The sequence below is a fragment of the Rhinatrema bivittatum genome, chromosome 1 (assembly GCF_901001135.1).
Source record: "Rhinatrema bivittatum chromosome 1, aRhiBiv1.1, whole genome shotgun sequence".
NCBI lineage: Eukaryota > Metazoa > Chordata > Amphibia > Gymnophiona > Rhinatrematidae > Rhinatrema > Rhinatrema bivittatum.
This window is the reverse complement of record NC_042615.1, coordinates 747,690,393-747,712,835: the sequence shown is the minus strand read 5'-3', so window position 1 is coordinate 747,712,835 and position 22,443 is coordinate 747,690,393. Positions and strand designations below refer to the sequence as shown.

The window sequence follows — 22,443 nt, the reverse complement described above, 5'->3', positions numbered from 1 at the left end:
ACTGCAGAGAAAGAAGAATCGACGGTGGGAATCTTCACCATGTCCAAGCTGTCCTCCGGGCGGGCGGTAGAGCTTGTCCATAGCCCGCCCCGCTTCGGGAGCCTCCCATTCCCGTAGCAGCAGCAACTTTATGCATGGGGTGGAAGGAAAAAGCGCTTGCCGGAGCCCTGATATGGACCCGGTCCTGCCAGGACCGGGTCCATATCCTTGGGTAAAGAAGCCGTAAGTGTGTCCGCAGGGGGCCTCTCCAGTCCCAGCTCCTGGAGGTCAAAGGGATGAGGGGTTCCAACTCCTCCTTTTGAAATGTGCGGAGGACCCGGGGATCATCCCCCTCCAAGGGGGGGGGGGGGGAGTGCACCCGCCAAATCTGTAGTGGGATCTGGAGAAACTAGGGGCACCGGGGGATCACGAATAGGGAACACCCCCAGGACCACCCGCACCCTAACGGGCCCTTGTGGCTTCGGGACTGGGAGAACAGGCGGCAGAGTCGGACGTGGAATTTTCGGCGGCAGGGGGCCTGGAGAAGGGTCCTTCTCCTGCAAGCTGGCCAAATAAGATTTATGCAGGAGGAGAACAAATTCTGAGGAAAATCGGGTCCTGGATTTGCCGGGGGGGGGGGTCAGGGACCTCATCCTGTGGCAACATAGGGCTTAAATCGGGGGGAAACTCCTGAAAATTCAGCTCCCCAGCCCCTGGCAGCTTTGAATCGGGAGCTGCCGAAATCCCCAAGATGGCTGCCGTTCCCGCGGTTTGCCAACCCGGAAGTGGCCTAGCCATGCGGGGGAGATTACGTCCGCGGGTTAAATTTGATTGCCCTGCTGAGGGTGGACCCTCCTCACCCGACAGGCGAGCAGAGCCCCTCACGCAATAGGCACAACAAGTGTTCCCCACAAGCAAGGCAGGCACTTGGCCACAGCATCCCCACCGAAGAGGAGCCGCGATCTGAAGAGGAAATTACAGCCGACAGGTTAAAAAAAAAATGCTGAATTAGATGCCAGCAGGAGTGGAGGCAGAGGAGTGAACCCTGCACGCTCCTCTGTGTCTGGCTGCCGGCTTGTGGCTATAAGAAGTAAAAAAGTTCCCCCCTACTTATAAACTGATTTTTTTTTTTTTTTTTACAAGACTGAAAAAAAAAAAGTAACACTGAGGGGAAAAAGTAAAGAGCAGCGAGCTCTCCAGGCAGCCAGGGGGAACGAGTGACTGGACCACCAGTATCGGTCCCCACACCAGGAAAGCAGTCTCTGACTTACGCTATGCCCTGCACAAGGGGCGAAGCTCCCCTAAGTCCGGCAAGAGCCAGGAGACTGAACAGTCTCCTGCAAAAAAGAAAAGAGAGAGAATCCAATTGAAACCAAATTAATTAATTTTAGTTTTTTTTAATTGGAATAATCCCAAAAGAGATTACTACTTGCTTGATCCACAAAGGAAGGAAAACGAAAGGCTGACTAGCCCAGAGCAGGAGACCGCAGGGTGAGCTGATCCATCTATTGGAGACAGACAAATACTGAAGGGCTGCAGGGTAGGCTCTGTCCTGATATAGGATACCCTTTTCAGTTTTAGTCTGTCTCCATCTGCTGGACAGGGGGCTCAACCCACAGTCTGGACTGATCTGGGTACGTACAGGGAAACTTGGTTTATTTTTCCTTGCATCTAAAACCTGAAGGGGGTAGGTCTCAAGGAGAATACTAAAGAGGCTTTCACATGGGACTTTCCACAACAAGCAGTAAACACATTTTATTTATTTATTTTTACCAGTTTCAAATTGCAAAGATCTTACACTAATATTTATTTGAAGAATATAAGAAGATTATTTGTACTTTAACCCCACACAAATCATATGCAGATAAGTTGTACATAATTTTAGAAACTCCTGTTCTTTCTAAGATTATTTGGAAATGTACTTTGAGATCTCATGAATGACCTGTACAAAGGCATTATTGCTTCCTTTTTCTTGCTACCTTGGAATAATTAGATCTGATCACCTTGAGTTCTGATTGGGGCACCTTAGCATTTCACCACCATCTGTTTCACCAACTCCTGCTGTTTTGCATTTCTAAACTCCAAATGCATGAATCTGTTCTTTTATTCACATTAACTCTTAGCTGCCCTGCACTTGACTGCTCCCCAAAGCTTATTCCACTGAACTGACCCTCAGGATGGTTGGCCGAGGCGCTCCATTAATCATTTCTCTTTCCTCAGAGTGAACTTAATTCCCCCCCCCCCCCCCCCCCCCCCCCCCCCCCATTTTTGTCAGTGCTCAAGCAGCTCCAAAAGCAGCCAATCATCTTTGTTCCACTCTTAGGACGCTCAAGTTGATTTATTAACTTCCTGTGTGGGACAGAGTTGAGCTTTGCTGAAATCTGAGTAAACCACATCCAGTGCATGCCCATGGTGCAAGCAGGTCTGTGGTAGAGCTGAGCAGATAGGTCATGGGGATTTTTTTTCTCCCATCATGTTTCTATGTGCAGCAGGATAGCTGCAAGGAATATTTAAGGATTTATTTACATGCTGTGGCATTCTTCTTTACAGATTTTATTTATCCTGAAAAGCAGACCTATTCGCAGCCTGGAATTTGAGACCTGGAGAGAGATTTTAAAATAGTGGCTCCCTCCCCTTTCCCCCTTCAAAAGAGGTCTGGGTTGTAGGATATCCATAGTGAATATTCATGAAAGCTATTTGCATATATTGGGGCAATTTTACAGGATAATTTGAATATTGTAGCAATCCTGAAACTCATACCTCTCGGAAGAGATGAGAATCACTGTTTCAAACAGCTGTAGACTGCTGTGTCCCTGTTAACGGTTCATTCTGAAAAGCGGCTGAATTCAGCTTGGGCCCAATGGATCTGAATATTTCACGTTGACATTTGTGTGCAGAACTAGCCCTAAAATCAAGACGGGACTGATTTATGAAAAGTGTTTTTGTTTGTCACTGCACTGTGGAAGAATATTACTGATAAGTGAAACTGTAATTGTTTTGTCATGTTTGTGCCTTTGCCAAAAATGTTTCAAGCCTGAGATTTTTATGTATTTATTTTTTTGATTTAAGTGGATGTTGGAGAGTTGGACCCAGAAACAGCAAACTGGCCAATGTGATCCAAACAATTCTGGCTTTAAAGCTGTCTGGGCTCCTCTCTGAATGGGATGTGTAAGGGGTCCTATGACAGTAAAATAGGACTAGGACTAAACTATTTCTATAGACAGGAGTTTGTTTTTGTTATAGTAGATTTTAAACTAATGGTTTTGTTTCTGTTTCAGATGGTTCTATTGTGTGCAAATTTACAATTGGAAACCCAGAAGTAAAGACACATACTTTGGACCAGCTGAAGCCAAATACAAAATATGCATTATCAGTTGTAGCACTTACTGTTGGTGGAGAAGGTGCCATTGACTTCTCTACACAAGCGGATACTTCTTATGATTGTAAGTTTTGAAAAGTGAATATTCACTTATAGAGAAGAGAGGATTTTCATGACACGTTACAGTAATTGAATTTCACTAATTATCAGTTTGCCTGTTTCATAGCTTTGGGTTTCTTTTTGTGGTGTCTGCTGTTTTTTCCATGCTGCCTTCTTTATTGGCGTGATCAGGTGCCTTTTCTCAAGTCCCCCTCAGCTCTGCTTGATGTAGGAGCAGGTATCTTTCCTCCGCCCCAGGCCGAAGCATACCATCTCTTCAGCGTGCTCAGATCTGACCAACCCTGATGAGTGGAGGATTTGAACCTGGATCTCTTGTGCTGAAGCACTATGGCCTGAACTAGAAGACTGGTCATATTTTCTTCCCCTTTTTTTTTTTTTTACAATAATAAATTGTATCCCAAAACAAGATATTCCACCAATTGTTTAACAGCTCTTCAACAACCATAAAGTTGAAATGTGACATTCATAAATGGGATAGAAGCATCAATACATTTCCTTACTTCAAATTCCTTGGTTTTCATTTTTTGACCCAAAATAGTGTGTGAAGTTCCTAATATCTCTGTAATGTTTCTAATAGCTCTGTGAACCTTTCAGATATTTCAGAAATTTGTTGCAGTTAAAAACTCACATCTTAAATTTACCATTCAACAAGAATTGTGACAGGAATGTTTGGGGTTTTTTTAACCGTAGATATAGATGTCTGACTTTTTCAAGTCAGGACCCACTGGTGTAGACCTGCTGTACATGGGCTGTGCTTTCAATAGACTCTTCAGCGGGGCAATTCTTAAATCTTAGTGTCTTCCTTTACTGACTCTGTTTCAACAGCCTTGAAACATGATGCACAGACACTGCCGCTATCCACTGCTGCCATCCCTAGTCGTGATAAAATAAATGTCAATCTAGCATTATTTAACACTGTTTATAACCCACACAGAGCTAAAGTTCTCGGCAAAGAATAAAGAAACACACATAAAAACAACAAGAAGGAAAACATCATAGTTCTAAAACAATGTGTCGTCAGGACATCTCTAAGATGCAGAATAACAAACAAGCCCTGAGCTAACCTCACAGATTCTGCACTATCAAGGCGCCATTGTTATATTTACTGCAATTTTTGGGAAAATAACAATCAGCACTGCAAAAGCAGTACTGAACTTATATTATAAACATGGTAAGCCAACCCCAGTCATGTCACAAACCCTCCACTGACACACACACACACACATGCATATTCTCAACATGTCGCTTATAACGACACTGAGATCTGATGCAGAACTGAGACTATTGAAACACATTGAAGTCAAGAGGCAGTGTTGAGTCATCTGATTCAGCTGTTGGACCAATTCTCATGAACACAATTTCAAAACAAGGTAAATTAGAGTCTAAAAGCATGTCCCAAATTTAGAAAGTACTGTATCCCTGGGGCAGAATATCGCTTAAGTGTCAACAACCTCAGTGTTAGAACGAGAAAATAGACTCGCTTTAACTGCCAAATGAGTTAACCAAATACATTTTGGTAGTGTTCCTGCTTTCAGAAATGTTAGTTTAATGCTTTTTACTTTAATTGCGCACCCTTAAAAGCTATTGACCCCTTTTTTTCTCCCACTAAATCTGTACACCCAGTTGATTTTTGTGCAAAAAGACTTTAACCGGACAGGGAGGAGAATTTTAAACCCGTAAGGATTTGTGTGGTTAAAAGCTGATTTTAACTGTATAACTCTTTGGAATAACAACCTTTCTGTCCCCTTTATTTCCACTACCTGCATGTAATCCTCTTTGAAATGCTTGAAAAGCGGAATAATACAAAAAAAATTATTATAAATGTATTTTTGTTCAAATGTGAAAAAAAAGTCAGTTAAAATGTTTTGGGTTTTTTTTGGTTTTTTTTAAATAACCATAGTAAGATTAGGGGGCACTAAAATGTTTTGCTGCTGTTAAAATCTGTTGCAAGGTTAAAAATGAATTTAAGCTGGAGAATCTATTGTTTTTAGTAGAAAATAAACCTAAGGCAGAACCCAAAGAAGTACTGCTCACGTGAGGCAATACATTATCACGATGGAGGCAGCTAAATGATTTAGGCTTCTGACGGGAGTATTTTTTTCAGGGTGGGGGATTTGTGTTTAGTTTGAAGAAAGGGCATACATGGCTACCATTACAGTAGTAGTAATTACAGTGCCAGTTGGTTGCTTGGGGTGGAAATTTAGGGGTCGATTTTAAAAAGTCCACGTGCACACATGGACGTGCCAATTTTATTTCATAAGTTCGCATGTTATAAAATCCAATGGCCGCGTGCACAAGTGTGCCGGATTTTACATTCGTGTGCGCACGTGTGGAGGGCAGCTCATGACTCATGCGCGCGCGGGGGGGGGGGGGGGGGGGGGGGGAATTTTACAAAGCAAGACAACGCAATTGGGCCTCCCCCAGTTGCCTCCCAGTCTGCTTCAATTAAGGAGTGGACTGGGAGGGAACTTTCCCACACCTAACTCTATCCTCCCTCCCTCTTCCCCTCTCCTCCCTGCCCCCTAAAAACCTACCCTAACTATCCCTAATTTTTTTTTATTTTAGTACTTACTGCTCCTCTGGAGCAGCAGCAATCTGCGCGGTCCGGCCGGGTGCCGGTGTGCGCTTCCCCAGGACAGCGGATAATGACATAGGCCCAGCTCGCCGCCCCTTTTCCCTCAGCCGGCATTTGTGTGTGTTCTGAGGTTTGTGTGCAAGGCCTGGCCACAGGTGTACACCCTGGTTTTTACGCTCATAGCCTCTTTGAAAACGTACTTGTGAGTGTGTAAGATACAAGAGAACTAAACTAATTCCATCCTTTCCATAGCCCAGGCAGTGCTGCTGGCTGTACTCCTACCCTTGACGATGTGTGCATTGCTCTTACTGATTCCACTCATGGTGTGCTATTGGAAAAGAAAGTGGTATGTTGCTTTTCATTAAGTTTTGGATTATTATAAACAAAGAAATGTACTCTTGATTGCATTTTTTCCCCTTCTGCTTCATTCCATTCTATGTAGATAACAAAATAATTTGAACTAACAGGAAAGGAAAGTAGTGTGAACCCCACCTCTGTGCCTGTCCTCACTGGATTACTGAGTCGCAGGCGCTAGAATCGTGTTTGTAGATCTGAACATCTATTGTCCATCTGCATGTAATAATTTAGTTTCATTTTGGAGTCCCATATTCTAATATGCATGGTTAGAAAGCACCTATAAATGGAAAAGTCCTAGCTCCCTTACAGTAATTCTCTGGATCAGTGTGTACCATCGGATTTGATCTGGCGTGCCACAGAAAAGTTACCACTGTCTGGCGCTCTAGGCCAGCCCAGCCCTTGGATTTTTTTTTTCCTGTAAGTATACCGCAGCAAAAAGACACAAGGAGTGGCTCGTAGAACGTGTAGGAGCTCCTTTCTGAGCACGTGTATAATCACGCCTGTGTCTCCTTCCTACTCGCAGCATTCGCTGCAGGCCGCGTTCAAGGTTGGGCAACACTGAGCATGTAAAGGTGGCCATTTCCACATGTAAAACTGCATTATCCATGGACGTGGAGGCTTTGAAAATTGCGCACCTTCAGTGCAGGGGTACAGTTTTGAGCTTAGTACCATTAGGTACATAACAGTACCCGGGGTGAAAGGAAGGGCTTGCAGGTACGTGCATACATTTTTACTTTTCACAAATATGCAGGTAACATTACCGGGAAACATTAGCCAAACAAAAACGGAGCCAGAGTCGTGCAGGTACTTTATCTTAGGCTATTTTCAAAGGGAAAGCTGGTAGAAAGGCCACAAGTAAAAAGTTCCTGCCCAATTAGCACTTGTGCGGGCAGCTTGAAACTTGTTCCCAAAAGGTACTGCTGCTTTAAATATGATGAAGATGAAAGCGTGGAAAGAAATACAAATGCTTTAACCCTGAAAGCTCATGCAAATAAATATTAGCAAACATCCAGAAATAAAGACCTCACGTTTCGAAACTTTCATTACAATTAATGGCAGTTGCCAGTGAGAACATCTACTTAGGATAGACTAGAACTTCAGGCTTTCTGTATAAGTACATATTAGGGTGTGTGTAAAGCTAGGTGCCCATATGAGCACTCTCTCTGAATACCTGCAGTTGCAAGGTTTGCTGAATTAAAATGTGATTAGGTGGATACTGTATATTGGGATTATGACCTTCCGAAGATGAAACTGAGCACATATCCACCAACCTCTTGCAGGGCTGTTTTCCAGACAGATAGCAGTCTGGTGCATGCTGAAATCCCTCTCCCCTTCCAAATGAGAGATTGCATTGGTTGACTTGGGATTAATATTCCTATTTGGAGCATATGAACTGAATAGCACTGCTGTGTTTTTCTATGTATAAACCCCAAACTGATCAACCTGCCTGATTTGCTGGCCAAGGTTCCCTGCGCAGTCTATTTGCAATGGGAATCAAGAAACATTGCCTAGTTGGAACACAGTGGAAAAGATAATCAATCTGAAGAGGTGTCTAAATTCCCAAATGGTAATGCTGTCATTCTTTTTTTTATAGCTAGTGAACCTCTTTATATGACTGTGTGTTTTCTTTTTCATAGGTTGAAGGATACGTGCTTCCCTGAAATTCCTGATCCAAACAAGAGCAATATTCTGAAACTAGATGAACTAAAGGTGAATGGGGTATGAAGAAATGCACTTTAATATAGAATAAACATTACTCAATAGTCCATGCTAGAGCATTTGCAAACATTAAGTGCTGATATGGCCATGCTTCTCAGTAGAAAGGGAGAAGCCTAAAAATACAGAAAATGTATACAGAGATTTTTTCAATATAAATTTTTAATACTTATTATTTTATAAAGTGCTTTTAATAGAAGTAAAAATGACCTGGAGGAGAAGACCCACAACATTATTTTCATGATTGAAGTCATAGGGCTTTGCCGTGGAAGGCACAAAATACTCCTAGGGCCGGATTTTAATAGCTGCGCGCATAAATCTACACCCAATGCACGCGCAGCCGCTAGGGGAGCCCCGATGGCGTTCCCTGTTCCCTTCGAGACTGCTCCGAAATTGGAGCGGCCTCGGAGGGAACTTTCCTTCTGCCCTCCCCCACCTTCCCCTCCCTAACCCGCCCCCCAGCCCTACCTAACCCCCCCCAACCTTTATTTAATAACTTGCGCATGCCTCTGGGCAGGCGTAGTTTGCGTGCGCGACCGAGTGCCGGCACGTGATCCTCTGGCCTAGCGGTAGTGGAAAGGCCTCTGGCCATGCCCATGCCTCGCCCCTGGACCGCCCCACCCTGCCCATTTTTTCAAGCCCCGGGACTTACACGTGTCCCGGGGCTTGCGTGCGTCACTGAGCCTATTTAAAATAGGCTCGGCGCATGTAACCCCCCTATGTGCATAAATCCACCTGGATTTACACGCGTAGGCTTTGATTGAAAATCTGCCCCCTAGTTTCTTACTTTGTGGTGTTGCCTTCATAGGTAAGGAAAACCACTTTGGGGTTATATGATGACTAGACTAATTCTACCAGGCAGTGGTCATTTCCTTCCAGAGGGTAGTGTGCGATTTGTTTTCTTAAATATAGATTTCAATTTTCTTACTCTAAAATAATCACAATGATTACTTTTAAGATTGAGTTATTAGAATTATTCTCTCTTAAATGTTACTGCCATGTACCCTTAAAAAATAAGGCATTTGAGATAGGAATTTCAAAGAAAAAATGAACCTATTTAAGGAAATATTTCAATTTGGCCGATTGAGATGACAGCTAAAACGAAATGTCTTCCTTCCATGTGTAGGTGTACAGAGTTAAAATGTATTGCTATAAACACTAAAGGAAGAAAGTGTTTAGATGTTATTTCCCTTTATGGTTTTTTCTGAATCAGTAGCACCTACTGCCCTCTGACCTTTCTGCTGAGCAGTGTTCCCTTTAAGGATTGAGTTGTTGTAAGCAAAAAAACGTTTGTTTATGAGCAAACATTTTTGGTTACATTACTCTTGTGAGCAGTTTTCTGTGATGCAAAATGCCTATGCAGATCACAGGCAAACCTTCACCAAATACAGAATAAAGAGATCATAAAGTATAAATAGAAATGTGCAGACAAAAACTAAACTGGAAATTGCAACAAGCTAGACTCTGTATGCAGCAGAACAATGCAAAATCATTCCCATTCCTTATAAAACAAAAACAAGAAATATAAAGCATCAAGCATAATAGTAAAATCTACTAATAAAATTTCAAAATAGCTGACGAATAGCACATCAAATAGTTATACTCAAAATTTTTTTAAATTTCCTAAACATCAATAAAATATTTCAAAAACAAACATGCAACAACCACCACCCAAAAATTTAAACTAATAAAGAATAAAAAAACAAAAATCTCTGAGGGTATGCAGGATGGTAGTCCTCACACATGGGTGACATCATCAGATGGAGCCCTGGCACAGAAATCTTAAAGTTTCTAGAACTTTGACTTCGCACACTGAGCAGGCTCTATACCACTTGTCCACACGGGGTCCCTCTCCGGTCTCTTTTTCTACAGAGCTGCAAGCATCGCGGTGTGAGTGAATTCACTTGGCTATTTTGGCCTTTGTGGAAAACTTCTCTTTTTTTCTTTTTTTCTTGCATTTTTTGCGGGTTTTCTTCTTGGAGTTTGACGCCGGGTCCCTCTTGGTGCTTCCCTATGGTGTTCTAGTCACGGTTTTCGATACTTCTGGTAAGTTTCCTTTTGCGGTCGATTTCCTCGCTGTAGCAGTGTCTCTGGGCCTGCCGGCCATAGACTCCTGCCGCCATTGCTTTTCATTTTGCATCCCTTTTATTTTGTCCCGTCATGACCATGTCTGTTTTTTGGCAATGTCTTCGGTGTCTGAGGACCATGTCCAGTACAGATCCCCATGAGACATGTCCTCTGCCTGGGGGCATTGCATGTCGGCCAGGGTTGCCGCTTATGCGCAAATGACCCCGAAGGGACGTCATCTTTGGCTTGGTAAGATAGAACAGCTCGTTGGGCATTGATGGACACCATACCAACGACATCGGCAGGACTGTATGTGCCGTCTGCGGTTAGGGGTACCGGGAGACTGACCACCGATCTCCAGGTCAAGGATGTCTGGTTCCTCATCTTTGGCTTTGGCATCAGGAAAGGACTGGGCTGAGCATTGAGGGAAGCCAAAGAAGCATCGGCACCATTGCCGGGCACAGGGATGCACCGGCTCATGCCGTGATGCCCCCGATGTCCACAGCGAGGAGCGCTAGTACTTCTTTGGTGCCAGTGGTCCACAATGGTCTCCACCGGTCCTGATGCCAATCACTGATCCACCTTGGGCTTACAAAGAGGATATGGCCAACCCTCCTTCCTCCCAGTTGGTGTTGTCATCTGTAATGTTCGAGGAGGAGCTGGAGTGGCAAGTCCAGCTGGCAGTGCATCGCTTCTGTGGCACCATCAGCATCGGAGATGGTACCGTCTGTCCTGGAACTGCTGCTGGAGAAGCTTAGTGTGCCCATCGGTGGGTTATCAACCCAGCTGATGTCAGTTCCAGAGACAGCGTCTGTGCACTGCAGCCTCCCCCAGCCGATACTGTGATCATTGCCGGTTCCTCGAAGGAGGAAGCTCTACTCAGGCCGGCAGAGATGCTGAGGCCTATAGCTCCTTATCTAGCTTTGCCGGTGCCTGCACCTCTGGATGAAGGCCAAGTGGCTAGGGCCCCATCCCCTGTTCTTTACGGGGAAGATGAGGGTTCCTATGACCCCTAGAGGAAATGACATGACAGAGTCCTTCAAGAGCTCTGAAGGTCTCCAATAACACCCTTCTCCTCCAGAACAGTGAAGGAAGTCGCCACCTGAGGACTTAACCTTCACAGGGTTTGTGAGGGTGATGGTGGAAGCCACCCCATTTCAGTTACTGACGGAGGAGGATGCCAGACACAAAATGCTTGAGATCCTCCAGTTCGTGAAGCCTCCTAAGAAGATCACAGTGGTCCCGGTACACGAGATCCTTAGGGAATTGCTGCTGAGGATATGGGAACATCCCTTCACAGTGCTGACTGGGTCTGCCTCATCCAGAAGGCTATTGGATTCAATAAGAGTCAGCTTGCCCCACCAACTGGTGGTGATCGAATCCGCTGTCAAGAGAGCCAAGCATTCTCAGACTCATTCCTTGGCATCCCTGGGGAAGGACCACAGAGCAATGGACGCTCCTGGGAGGAAAGTGTTTTAAGAGGGCCATGCTCATTGCCCAGATCACTTCCTATCAGCTCTATATGAGCCAGTACTCGTGGGACATCTGGAAGCAGGTGCAGGAGGTGGCCGAGCAGCTGCCTCAACAGCAGTAGGACACCCTCATGATGCTGGTGCTTAAGGGCCTGGAGTGCGGAAAACATGAGGGCCGAGCAACCTCCAATGTTTTTGAAACGGCATTGAGGGTCTCTGCAGAGGGAATCGGTGCCCGTAGAATGGTATGTCTGTGGGGCTTGGATCTCCAACTGAAGGTATAGCAATGCCTCATTGACATGCCATGTACTGGGAAGAATCTTTTCGGAGATAGGGTAAGGGACGCGGTGGCCCAGCTCTGGGATCATCATGAAAGAGATCTAGGCGTCATAGTGGATAACACATTGAAATCGTCGGTTCAGTGTGCTGCGGCAGTCAAAAAAGCAAACAGAATGTTGGGAATTATTAGAAAGGGAATGGTGAATAAAACGGAAAATGTCATAATGCCTCTGTATCGCTCCTTGAATACTGTGTACAATTCTGGTCGCCGCATCTCAAAAAAGATATAATTGCGATGGAGAAGGTACAGAGAAGGGCTACCAAAATGATAAGGAGAATGGAACAGCTCCCCTATGAGGAAAGACTACAGAGGTTAGGACTTTTCAGCTTGGAGAAGAGACGGCTGAGGGGGGATATGATAGAGATGTTTAAAATTATGAGAGGTCTAGAACGGGTAGATGTGAATCGGTTGTTTACTCTTTCGGATAGTAGAAAGACTAGGGGGCACTCCATGAAGTTAGCATGGGGCACATTTAAAACTAATCAGAGAAAGTTCTTTTTTATTCAATGCACAATTAAACTCTGGAATTTGTTGCCAGAGGATGTGGTTAGTGCAGTTAGTATAGCGGTGTTTAAAAAAGGATTGGATAAGTTCTTGCAGGAGAAGTCTATTACCTGCTGTTAAGTTCATTTAGAGATTAGCCACTGCCATTAGCAATGGTAACATGGAATAGACTTAGTTTTTGGGTACTTGCCAGGTTCTTATGGCCTGGATTGGCCACTGATGGAAGCAGTATGCTGGGCTTGATGGACCCTTGGTCTGACCCAGTATGGCATTTTCTTATGTTCTTATGAAACCCTCCAACAACTCTCTGCCAGTATTCTGGACCCATCCTCCTCTGGAAGATCGGGGCAAAGGAAGACTTTTTTTCTTTTGCAAGACGAAATACTAACCTCTGCCTCCTCACACCTGTCAACAGCATCAGGGCCCCCATGGTCGTTACAGGCAGTGGAGAGCCCCCAAGCTCCAGTCGGCACCTCGGTCAATTCCAGGGACAGGAGTTTTGACTCTATCATAGAGAGTGTAGGCCAGTCACCTGTACACAGGACTTTGGACCCTCCAGTCAGGGGCAGGCTGCAGTTCTTCATGAACCAGTGGCCCAGTATAATCTCAGACCACTGGGTTCTTTCCATCATACATCAAGGGTACCAACTGAATCCTATTGGGTGTCCTGCCAAGTTGCCCTCCGAGCTCATTTTGTGTGCCATTACCGCAGCAGGATGTATTGCTGACTGAATTCTCCTCCCTCTTAACGGCCAGAGCAGTCAAGCCTGTTACACCAGAGCAAAGAAATCAGGAGGACTCCATCCCATCCTAGAACTAAGGGCCTTGAACAGATTTCTCAAAAAAGAAGAATTCAAGATGGTTTCCCTGGGCACCTTGATCCCCCTTTTGCATAAAGGGGACCGGCTATGCTCCCTCGATCTAAAGGACATGTACACTCACATCGCAATCTTTCCCAGTCACAGGAAGTATCTCCGATTTGTGGTGGGAAAACAGTACTTCCAGTACCGGGTGTTGCCATACAGGCTAGCGTCACACCCATGAGTCTTCGCAAAATGCCTGATCCTGGTGGCAGCTCACCTCCGCAGCCTGGAAGTACATCTCGGGCAGGGGCCATCAGATCCATGCGCTTAATCATCCGTGTGTTGGAGTCGCTAGGGTTTTGTCAACTACCCGAAGTCCCATCTCAGCCTGTCATCTCAATTGTACTTCATAGGAGCCCTGCTAGACACGGCTCAGGCCATGACCTTCCTGCATCGTCAAAGGGCTGTCACTTTGACGACCATCGCGGCAGAGATTCAGCAGATCCAGCAAGTGTCAGCCTGGCACATGTTGAGGCTATTGGGCCATATGGCCGCAACCATCCATGTCGCTCCCTTGTCATGATTACACATGCTCAGAGCCCAAATGGACCCTGAGATTGCAGTTGCGCCAGGCCACACAGAATCTCCAGGATTGTATCCAAGTCACCCCATCCCTCCGGGATTTGTTGTCTTAGTGGTGGGTACTTTCAAATCTGGAAAGGGGCATCTCTTTTTGAAGGCATCCTACCCAAATTGTCCTAACCATGATGCATCCATGCTGGGCTGGGGAGTGCATGTAGATGGGCTCAGCACCCAGGGTCTCTGGTCTGCTCAGGAAAGCTGTTGTCAAATCAACTTCCTGGAGCTTCTGGCAATTGGGTATGTGCTATGGCCTTTCAGAGATTGGCTGTCCAACAAAGTTGTCTTGATCCAAACAGACAACTAGGTAGTGATGTGGTTTGTCAACAAGCAGGGAGGTACGTGATTGTACAGGATCATACCTCCTGTGTCAGGAAGCCGTCCAGATCTGGTCATGGGCCCTGTCCCATGGAATGGTGCTCAGGGCCACGTATCTGGCCAGGATGGAGAATGTGGTAGCGGACAGACTGAGTCGTGCCTTCAGTCCATGGACCAGGGGGTGGCGAATTGGATATTCCACCTCTGGGGGAGCCTGAATGTAGATATATTTGCATCCCCTTGTAACAGGAAGGTGCCCCGGTTCTGCTTCTTGTACAGGTCAAATGGCAAAACCAATCTCGGATGCCTTGCTCGTCATTGGGGCAAGGGTCTTCCTTATATGTATCCTCCGATTCCCTTAGTGGTGAAGGCTATCTTGAAGCTTTGCGAGGACAAAGGGACTATGATCCTCATAACCCCTTATTGGCCGAGACAGGTCTGATTTCCACTCCAACGGGAGTTGTCCATCCAGAGACCGATCAGTCTGGGGTCTTCCCCAGATCTCATCAAACAAGTTTGATACAGATTGTGACATCCCAAATTTCCAGGCATGTCGCTCACAGCCTGGATGTTGAGAGGTTAATTCTACAACTACTCAATCTGCTCAGAGGATGTGTCCCAGGTCCTGGTGGCTTCTAGAAAATCTCCCAGTAGAAAGTCCTATGGACTGAAGTAGAGGAGTTTTTCCATGTGGTGTAAACAGAAGGCCCTAGATCCATTCTCCTGCCCTACACAAAAACCTCTTGATTACCTTCTTCTATACCTATTAGAAGCTGGCTTAAAAACCAACTCTATTAGAGTTCATCTTAGTGCAGTTGGCACATACCACTATGGTATAGATGGTATGCCCATCTCTGTACAGCCTATAGTTGTACGATTCATGCGGGACCTGCTTCAATTGAGGTTTCCCCTAAGGCCTTCTCTGCTGTGTCTTGGGACCTCAATGTGGTATTAGCTCAGCTAATGATAGCTCCTTTTGAGCTGCTGTGCACCTGTGATCTGAAGTACCTGACCTGGAAGGTCATATTTTTGCTGGCGTCTACCTCAGTGTGCAGGGTCGGTGAGCGCCAGGCCTTAGTGACTTATCCACTTTACAGTAAGTTTTTATCATGACAGGATGATCTTGTGCATGCACCCTAAGTTCCTGCCTAAGGTGGTGACAGACTTCCATCTTAACCAGTCCATTGTCCTGCCAATGTTCTTTCCCAGGCCCTATTTGTACCAAGGTGAACAAGCACTGCAAGTGAGACTTGGCCTTTCATTGGAGCAGACAGAAGCCCATAGACAGACAAACCAATAGACACAATCCAATTGGCTGGCAATTGTATCTCCTTCTGTTATGCCCAGGTAGGACTGCATCTTGGGGGTCATGTCAAGGCTCATTCTATCAGACCCATGGCAGCGTTGGTGGCTCACTTGCAAGCAGTTCCCATAGAGGAGATCAGCCAGGCTGTGGCATGGAGCTCTCTCCACACAATCACATAAGAAAATGCCATACTGGGTCAGACCAAGAGTCCATCAAGCCCAGCATCCTGTTTCCAACAGTGGCCAATCCAGGCCATAAGAACCTGGCAAGTACCCAAAAACTAAGTTTATTCCATGTTACCATTGCTAATGGCAGTGGCTATTCTCTAAGTGAACTTAATAGCAGGTAATGGACTTCTCCTTTTCTCCTTTTTGACAGGAGCGGCGGCTGTCAGCGGGTTTGACAGCCGACGCTCAATTTTGCCGGCATCTGTTCTCGAGCCCGCTGACAGCCACGGGTTCGGAAACTGGACACCGGCAAAATTGAGCGTCGGGTTTTCGACCCGCGGGCCCATTTTACTTTTTTTTTTTTTAAACTTTTTTTACCCTTCGGGACCTCTGACTTAATATCGCCATGATATTAAGTCTGAGGGTGCACAGAAAAGCAGTTTTTACTGCTTTTCTGTGCACTTTCCCGGTGCTGGAAGAAATTAGCGCCGACCTTTGGGTCGGCGCTAATTTCTGAAAGTAAAATGTGCGGCTTGGCTGCACATTTTACTTTCTATATCCCACGCGCATACCTAATAGGCCATCAACATGCATTTGCATGTTGAGGGCGCTATTAGGTGCCGCGGGTTGGACGCGCGTTTTCCTCCCCTTACTGAATAAGGGATAAGGGAAAACGCGCGTCCAAGAGCGCACTGTACTGTATAGGCCTGTTAGTAAATAAATAATTGATTCCGTTTGAAACAGGTCCTTCCCCATTTTTCCAGAATCTCATTTCAATAAAGTGGAACAAATTCTTCACAAATTGAACTATAGAAGAGCTCTCCTTTTCTATTTAAATAGAACAAAGCTTCTATTGATTGGTAGTTCCTACAAGAACTTCGGTCTATAAAAATTAAAAATAAATAAATAAATAAATATTGTCAGTCACTGTCTGGAAGACGAATCTCAAAATCCTAGCATTTTTGGTCAAATAATAATTAGAAATCTCTTCAAATAGTAACTTCAATTCTCCTACCTTTCACTCATCACTGGGTTGCAAATCCCACCCAAAAAAACAATGTTTTTTGCTGTGGCCCTTAGCTTGGGAGTCCCCATTTGTGTGGATGATCATTATCCTGCTTGTCCATGGAGAAAGCGGAGTTGCTTACCTGTAACAGGTGCTCTCTGTAGACAGCAGGAGACATCAACTGCATAATCCACGCTCCTCTCAGAAGAGTTGAAGCTCAGCTAATGAAAAGACTGCTCACACCCATGCAGGGTCTGTGTGTGGGGAAACTCCTGCCTATGCCCGAAGGTTTTCAGATAAAAAATATAAATCAAAATGCATTAAACTTGTTTGTTTCACTGATCTACATTTTCACCATGTAAAAACAAAGTTGTATTCCAAAAGTAATTGTGCAATCAAGACTTTTTTTTTTGTAATTCTTAAGTCTTCACCCCTTATGTCATAGCAAACCCAAATTTAGCTCCAGTTCAAAAAATTGCCTTAAGAAGATCCCTAAGTTAAATAGAGCTCATATGTGTTAACTCACAATAGCTGAATTGATTCAAATACTCCTGAGTGAAGAATCAAGCTGTTTCTGTTGATGAAGTTTTGAAGCAAAGATCAAAATATGCTGAACAAGGAACTCTGAAAGAACTCTAGGAGAATAGTATTCAAAGGTACAGATTGGGGAAGGCTATAAGAAAATTTCAGTGTATTTGGAATATCCCTTGGGGTACAGTCAGGTCCATCATTCTAAAGTGGAAACAGTTTGGCACCACTAAGACATTGCTGCAGCCAGGTTATCCCTCCAAAGTCAGTAGCCATAGGTTAAGGAAACTGCTGCTGGCCTGCTATTACTTTAAAAGAACTACAGCAAACTCTAGCTTGAGAATGGGGGAAACAGTGATTGTTCAACAATTTCAGGATGACCCCACAAACATGGCTTTTTGTGGGAAGAAGGATGTCATTGCTTAAGAAAAGCCATATCATGTGCCACGTAGCATTTATGAAGAAACACATAGGGGACACAGTGCGCATGTGGGAGAAGGTTTTGTGGTCTGATGAAAGCAAAGAGGAACCGTTTGGTCTAAATACTCAGCAGTATGTGTGGTGAAAAGCAAACACAGCACATCCCCCCTACAGTAAAGCATGGGGTGGCAGCAGCAGGGACAGGGAGGGGAAACAGATGTTACAAAGTACAGTCAGATCTTGGAGGAAAACCTATTCCATTCTGCCCCAGACCTGAAAGTGGGGAGAAAGTTCTTAACCACAAAGCAAAAGCAAGTGATTCAGCAAGAAGAGAGTGAATGCCCTCAAGTGGCCCAGTCAAAGCCCAGACCTGGATCCAATAGAAAGTCTGTGGCTGGACTTCAATCTTCAAGTCTTTAGATGATCCCTGGCGAACTTGAAAGAGTTTGAGCTCTTTTCCTAAGAAGAATGGGCAAAGACTGTACCATCCCACTGTGCAAAATTGGAAGACACTTGTCCTAAATGACTCATGGCTATTATTCCTGTAAAAGAGGCTTCCGTCCAGTATTAAGTGAAGACATATAATTAAGACTTTTTTTTTTTTAATTCTTGTGGATTATTACTATAATTGTTCTTCCACAATAAAAATGTAGAGTATGGTGTGTAGATCAGTGAAATAACTCCTACTTTATTGCATTTGAATTTTTTGGACAGTAGAATGTGAACAATGTATTCGGGCGTGGAGACCTTTTTTTTTTTTTTTTACAAGGCACTGCATAGAACCAGGTTCCTGTATTAGAAGCCAAGAGAGGACTGAGTAACAAAGCAGATGCTATTTCTAAAATACCAACTTTCTAGGAAACAGGCTTCATTTATAGTAACATTTTAACAAAAAATATGATTAGCAGAAATCTCATCCTCCTTTAAGCAGTCTGTGACCAAGACTGAGTCATGCTAGCATTATAACGGACATTTAGAAAAATCTCTCGTGTACCAATATGGTTTTCTTTCAAATGTTTAAACCAAACTTCAGTACGAGAGAATTAAACTAAGTACACTCTGAGGCAGATTTTATAAATCTGCGCGCACGCGTACTTTTGTTTGCGCACCAGGTGCAAACAAGAGTAGCGGGATTTCAATAGATATGTGCGTAGCCGCGCATATCCATTAAAATCCGGGGTCGGCGCGCGCAAGGCTGCCCAAAATCAGCAGCCTGCGCGCGCCGAGCTGCGCAGCCCGCCTCCATTCCCTCCGAGGCCGCTCCGAAATCGGAGCGGCCTCGGAGGGAACTTTCCTTCACCCTCCCCCTCCCTTCCCCTACCTAACCCACCCCCCCGGCCCTATCTAAACCTCCCCCCTACCTCTATCCCGAAAGTTACGCCTGCTGGAAGCAAGCGTAACTTTGCGCGCACTGGGCCGGCTGCCGCGCTCCATGTTCCGGTCCGGGGGCTGGTCCAGGAGCCGCTGTCATGCCCCCGGACACGCCCCCGAAATGCCGCATCACTCCAGACACGCCCCCGAAACGCCGCGTCACTCCTGGTACGCCCCCGAAATGCGCGTCCCCGGGCTTGCGCGCGCCGCCGAGCCTATGCAAAATAGGCTCAGCGCGTGCAGGGGGGGTTTGGGGTAGGTTTTCGGGGGGTACGCGCATATCTTACACGCGTACCCCTGTGAAAATCTACCCCTCTGTGTTGGAAATATATCTGTAGCCATAGGAAATATCTTTAAAGAATATTGAGCCCCCTTTATTTCTTAAAGCAAAATGTGACAGGGAAGAGTAGAGTAATAAAAGATAGATATGAGCAATCTAACCAAAGTCCTTACAGTTCTCCCGCTAACAAGAGGAGCTGTTCCTTTAGTACCTGGTTTAGAAGGTGGCAGGGTCAAATGCTGAGATCCCTAGTTAGACATAGATTGTGGCACTATCACATGAAGATAAGGATGCCCAAGGAATGCTATATATTAGAGATGTGAATCGTGTCCTCGATCATCTTAACGATCTATTTCGGCTGGGAGGGGGAGGGAATCGGATCGTCGCCATTTGGGTGTTTAGAGTATCGTTAAAATCGTGAACTGGCACACTAAAACCCCCTAAAACCCACCCCCAACCCTTTAAATTAAATCCCCCGCCCCCCAAATGCCTTAAATGACCTGGGAGTCCAGCGGCACACTAAAACCCCCTAAAACCCACCCCCGACCCTTTAAATTAAATCCCCCACCCCAAATGCCTTAAATTACCTGGGGGTCCGTAGCGGCGGTCCGTAGCTTAAATTACCCCCGGGTCCATAGCTAAATCGAGGGAAGGGCGAGCGCAGGAAATCCGGCACACTGAATCGTGGTGTCTTCAGCCGGCGCCATTTTGCAAAATGGCCGCCGCAAAATGGCGGCGGCCATAGACCAATACGATTCGGCGCAGGAGGTCGTTCCGGACCCCCACTGGACTTTTGGCAAGTCTTGTGGGGGTCAGGAGGCCCCCCCCAAGCTGGCCAAAAGTTCCTGGGGGTCCAGCGGGGGCCCTGGAGCGATCTCCTGCCGCGAATCGTTTCCGTACATCAGTGATTCAGTGTGCCGGATTTCCTGCGCTCGCCCTTCCCTCGATTTAGCTACGGACCCGGGGGTAATTTAAGCTACGGACCCCCAGGTAATTTAAGGCATTTGGGGTGGGGGATTTAATTTAAAGGGTCGGGGTGGGTTTTAGGGGGTTTTAGTGTGCCGGTTTTCCTGCCCTCCCCCTTCCCCCGATTTACGATTTTTTGACGATAAATCGGGGGAATTGGTATTGTATCGTGGCCCTAACGATTTTTTACGATTTAAAATATATCGGACGATATTTTAAATCGTCAAAAAACGATTCACATCCCTACTATATATACACTTTATTACTAATTTTTTTTTCAGTTCACCATCAAGAGTATCATGCTTAGAGAAGAATGTATTCCAGAGTACTATAGGGTATTCTTCCACTATCTCTTAGGGAACATTGCTCAATAGTGGATTGGGGTTTATTCTGTCCCAGATATCATTCTCCTATGAAAAACTATAAACGAATAGGCCATCAGGACTGCTGGCAACTTAAAACACCAAACTATTTCAACAAAAAAGGCAAACAAAACAAAGCTATTGCAGCACTTCTTGGCACACACACTCTCTTCAAAAGAGAAGAATGATCCACATCTTGATAATGACTTAAACTACAAGAAATACATAAATAATTGAACAGAATGATATTTTGATTATTGTAACACAATTATTTTGATTGACTTGCAGGTAAATTCTGAACTGACAATTCTAAAAGTAGGCAACTGCATTACCAGTACTGTTGAAGTGGTGAATATATCCAAAGAAAATGAACCACAGCTGTGCAAACCGGGGTCGCCTGTCATGGGGCGTGAAGTCAGCAGCCATGCTACTCATGAGTTCCTTAATCATGAGGCCCCAAGATTTGTTAACAAGCCAACTTGGATTAACTTCATTCAAAATGAAGAGGAAATATCTATATTCCCAAATCCTTGTACCAGTTTTGATAACCTAACCTATTCCTCTCAGATGTTATTTGGAGCCAACCCTTTCTCTAGTCTGTTTACTGAAACCAGTCATCAAAATGCGTCAAATCTGCTATACCAGCAACAGCCCTATTTAGAATTGTCGTGTAAAGACTCTTGTCATACATCAAATGATATGACCTGTGAAGGAACCAGCTCAACATATAGATCACAAATGGCAACACCAAATTTTGGGTCCATGTTAAACGATTTGCCAGTTTGTATCAATACAGTAGAATGTTTGGGTTACAAAGCCCAAACAAATTTTAGCTTGGGACTTCTTTCAACAATTACATCTGAAGACAACATTCCTACTGAAAGAGTCAGTGTCAGCCCTGTATCTACAAATTCTACTGCATTCCTACTTCCAGACTAGGATGTAATGCTACTAAATGTTGGAAGGTTCTTGAAGCAGTAAAAGAATGGAAATGCAAGTAGTGTGGCTTTCTAAAGATGTTGGAACAATGCAATGAAAACCATAATGGATACATGTGGGACAGATGGTACTAGCACCCTTATCTGTTTCTGTAATGGAATCCACATTAATTATATGCAAAAAAGGAAGAACACTTTTATTTATAGCTCTAGCTGTCTGAGTTTCATTTCATCAGCGTATGCTGTTGTGACAGTTTAGTTTCCTAATTGTGTTGAACAATTGCAGAAGAAAAAGGACAGTTAAATAGCCTGTAATGGTACAGAGAAGATCACAAATAGGATGATTTCTTTACAGTGTAATTGGAACAACCAGCCTGATATTGTATATACATGTATTTTAATGTATTAATATGTTTAATAGCATTGTTTTTCTTACATGAATATATTTTGTAATCTTATGGCCAGATGATAATGTACATATTTAAGAATTTGATAAGAGTATTCATGGAATATAAATACAGCATTAAAAGATTATACCTTGCTATCAGTGGTTCTTGGTTAACGCTAATGTAAAAATTTTAAAGCCAGATTTCCTATCAGGTAACCCAACTAGAAATGTTTGAATTTTGTGAAAGTTTGATTAGATTATAAAATGGGCATCTGTAGGTACAATGCTATAGCCTTATGTGAGAAAGTATATGTGTTTTGAATTATGATTTTAGCTCATAAAAGCATAAAAATTGCCATACTGGGTCAGACCAGGGATCCATCAACCCAGTATCCTATTTCCAACATTGGCCAAACCAGGTTACAAGTACCTGGCAGAATCTCAAACAGTAGATAGATCCTATGCTCTGCTAATGCCCAGCGATAAGTAATGGTTTCCCCAA

The 22,443-nt window shown here is 44.6% G+C and overlaps 1 protein-coding gene across 3 annotated transcripts in view; it reads left to right on the top strand.

The window, feature by feature from the left end:
• The window catches only part of OSMR (oncostatin M receptor), a 178,700-nt gene extending 156,605 nt beyond the window's left edge, over nucleotides 1-22,095 (top strand). For 2 of the 3 annotated variants that reach the window (XM_029578388.1, XM_029578398.1), the window contains 4 exons: nucleotides 3,258-3,422; nucleotides 6,246-6,339; nucleotides 7,988-8,069; nucleotides 20,904-22,095. In XM_029578388.1, the coding sequence (XP_029434248.1) occupies nucleotides 3,258-3,422; nucleotides 6,246-6,339; nucleotides 7,988-8,069; nucleotides 20,904-21,554 (992 nt within the window). In that variant the 3' untranslated portion in view covers nucleotides 21,555-22,095. The remainder of the gene's footprint in view (nucleotides 1-3,257; nucleotides 3,423-6,245; nucleotides 6,340-7,987; nucleotides 8,070-20,903) is intronic. The other variant, XM_029578406.1, reaches the window with a different exon arrangement.
• Nucleotides 22,096-22,443: the final 348 nt, after the last annotated feature.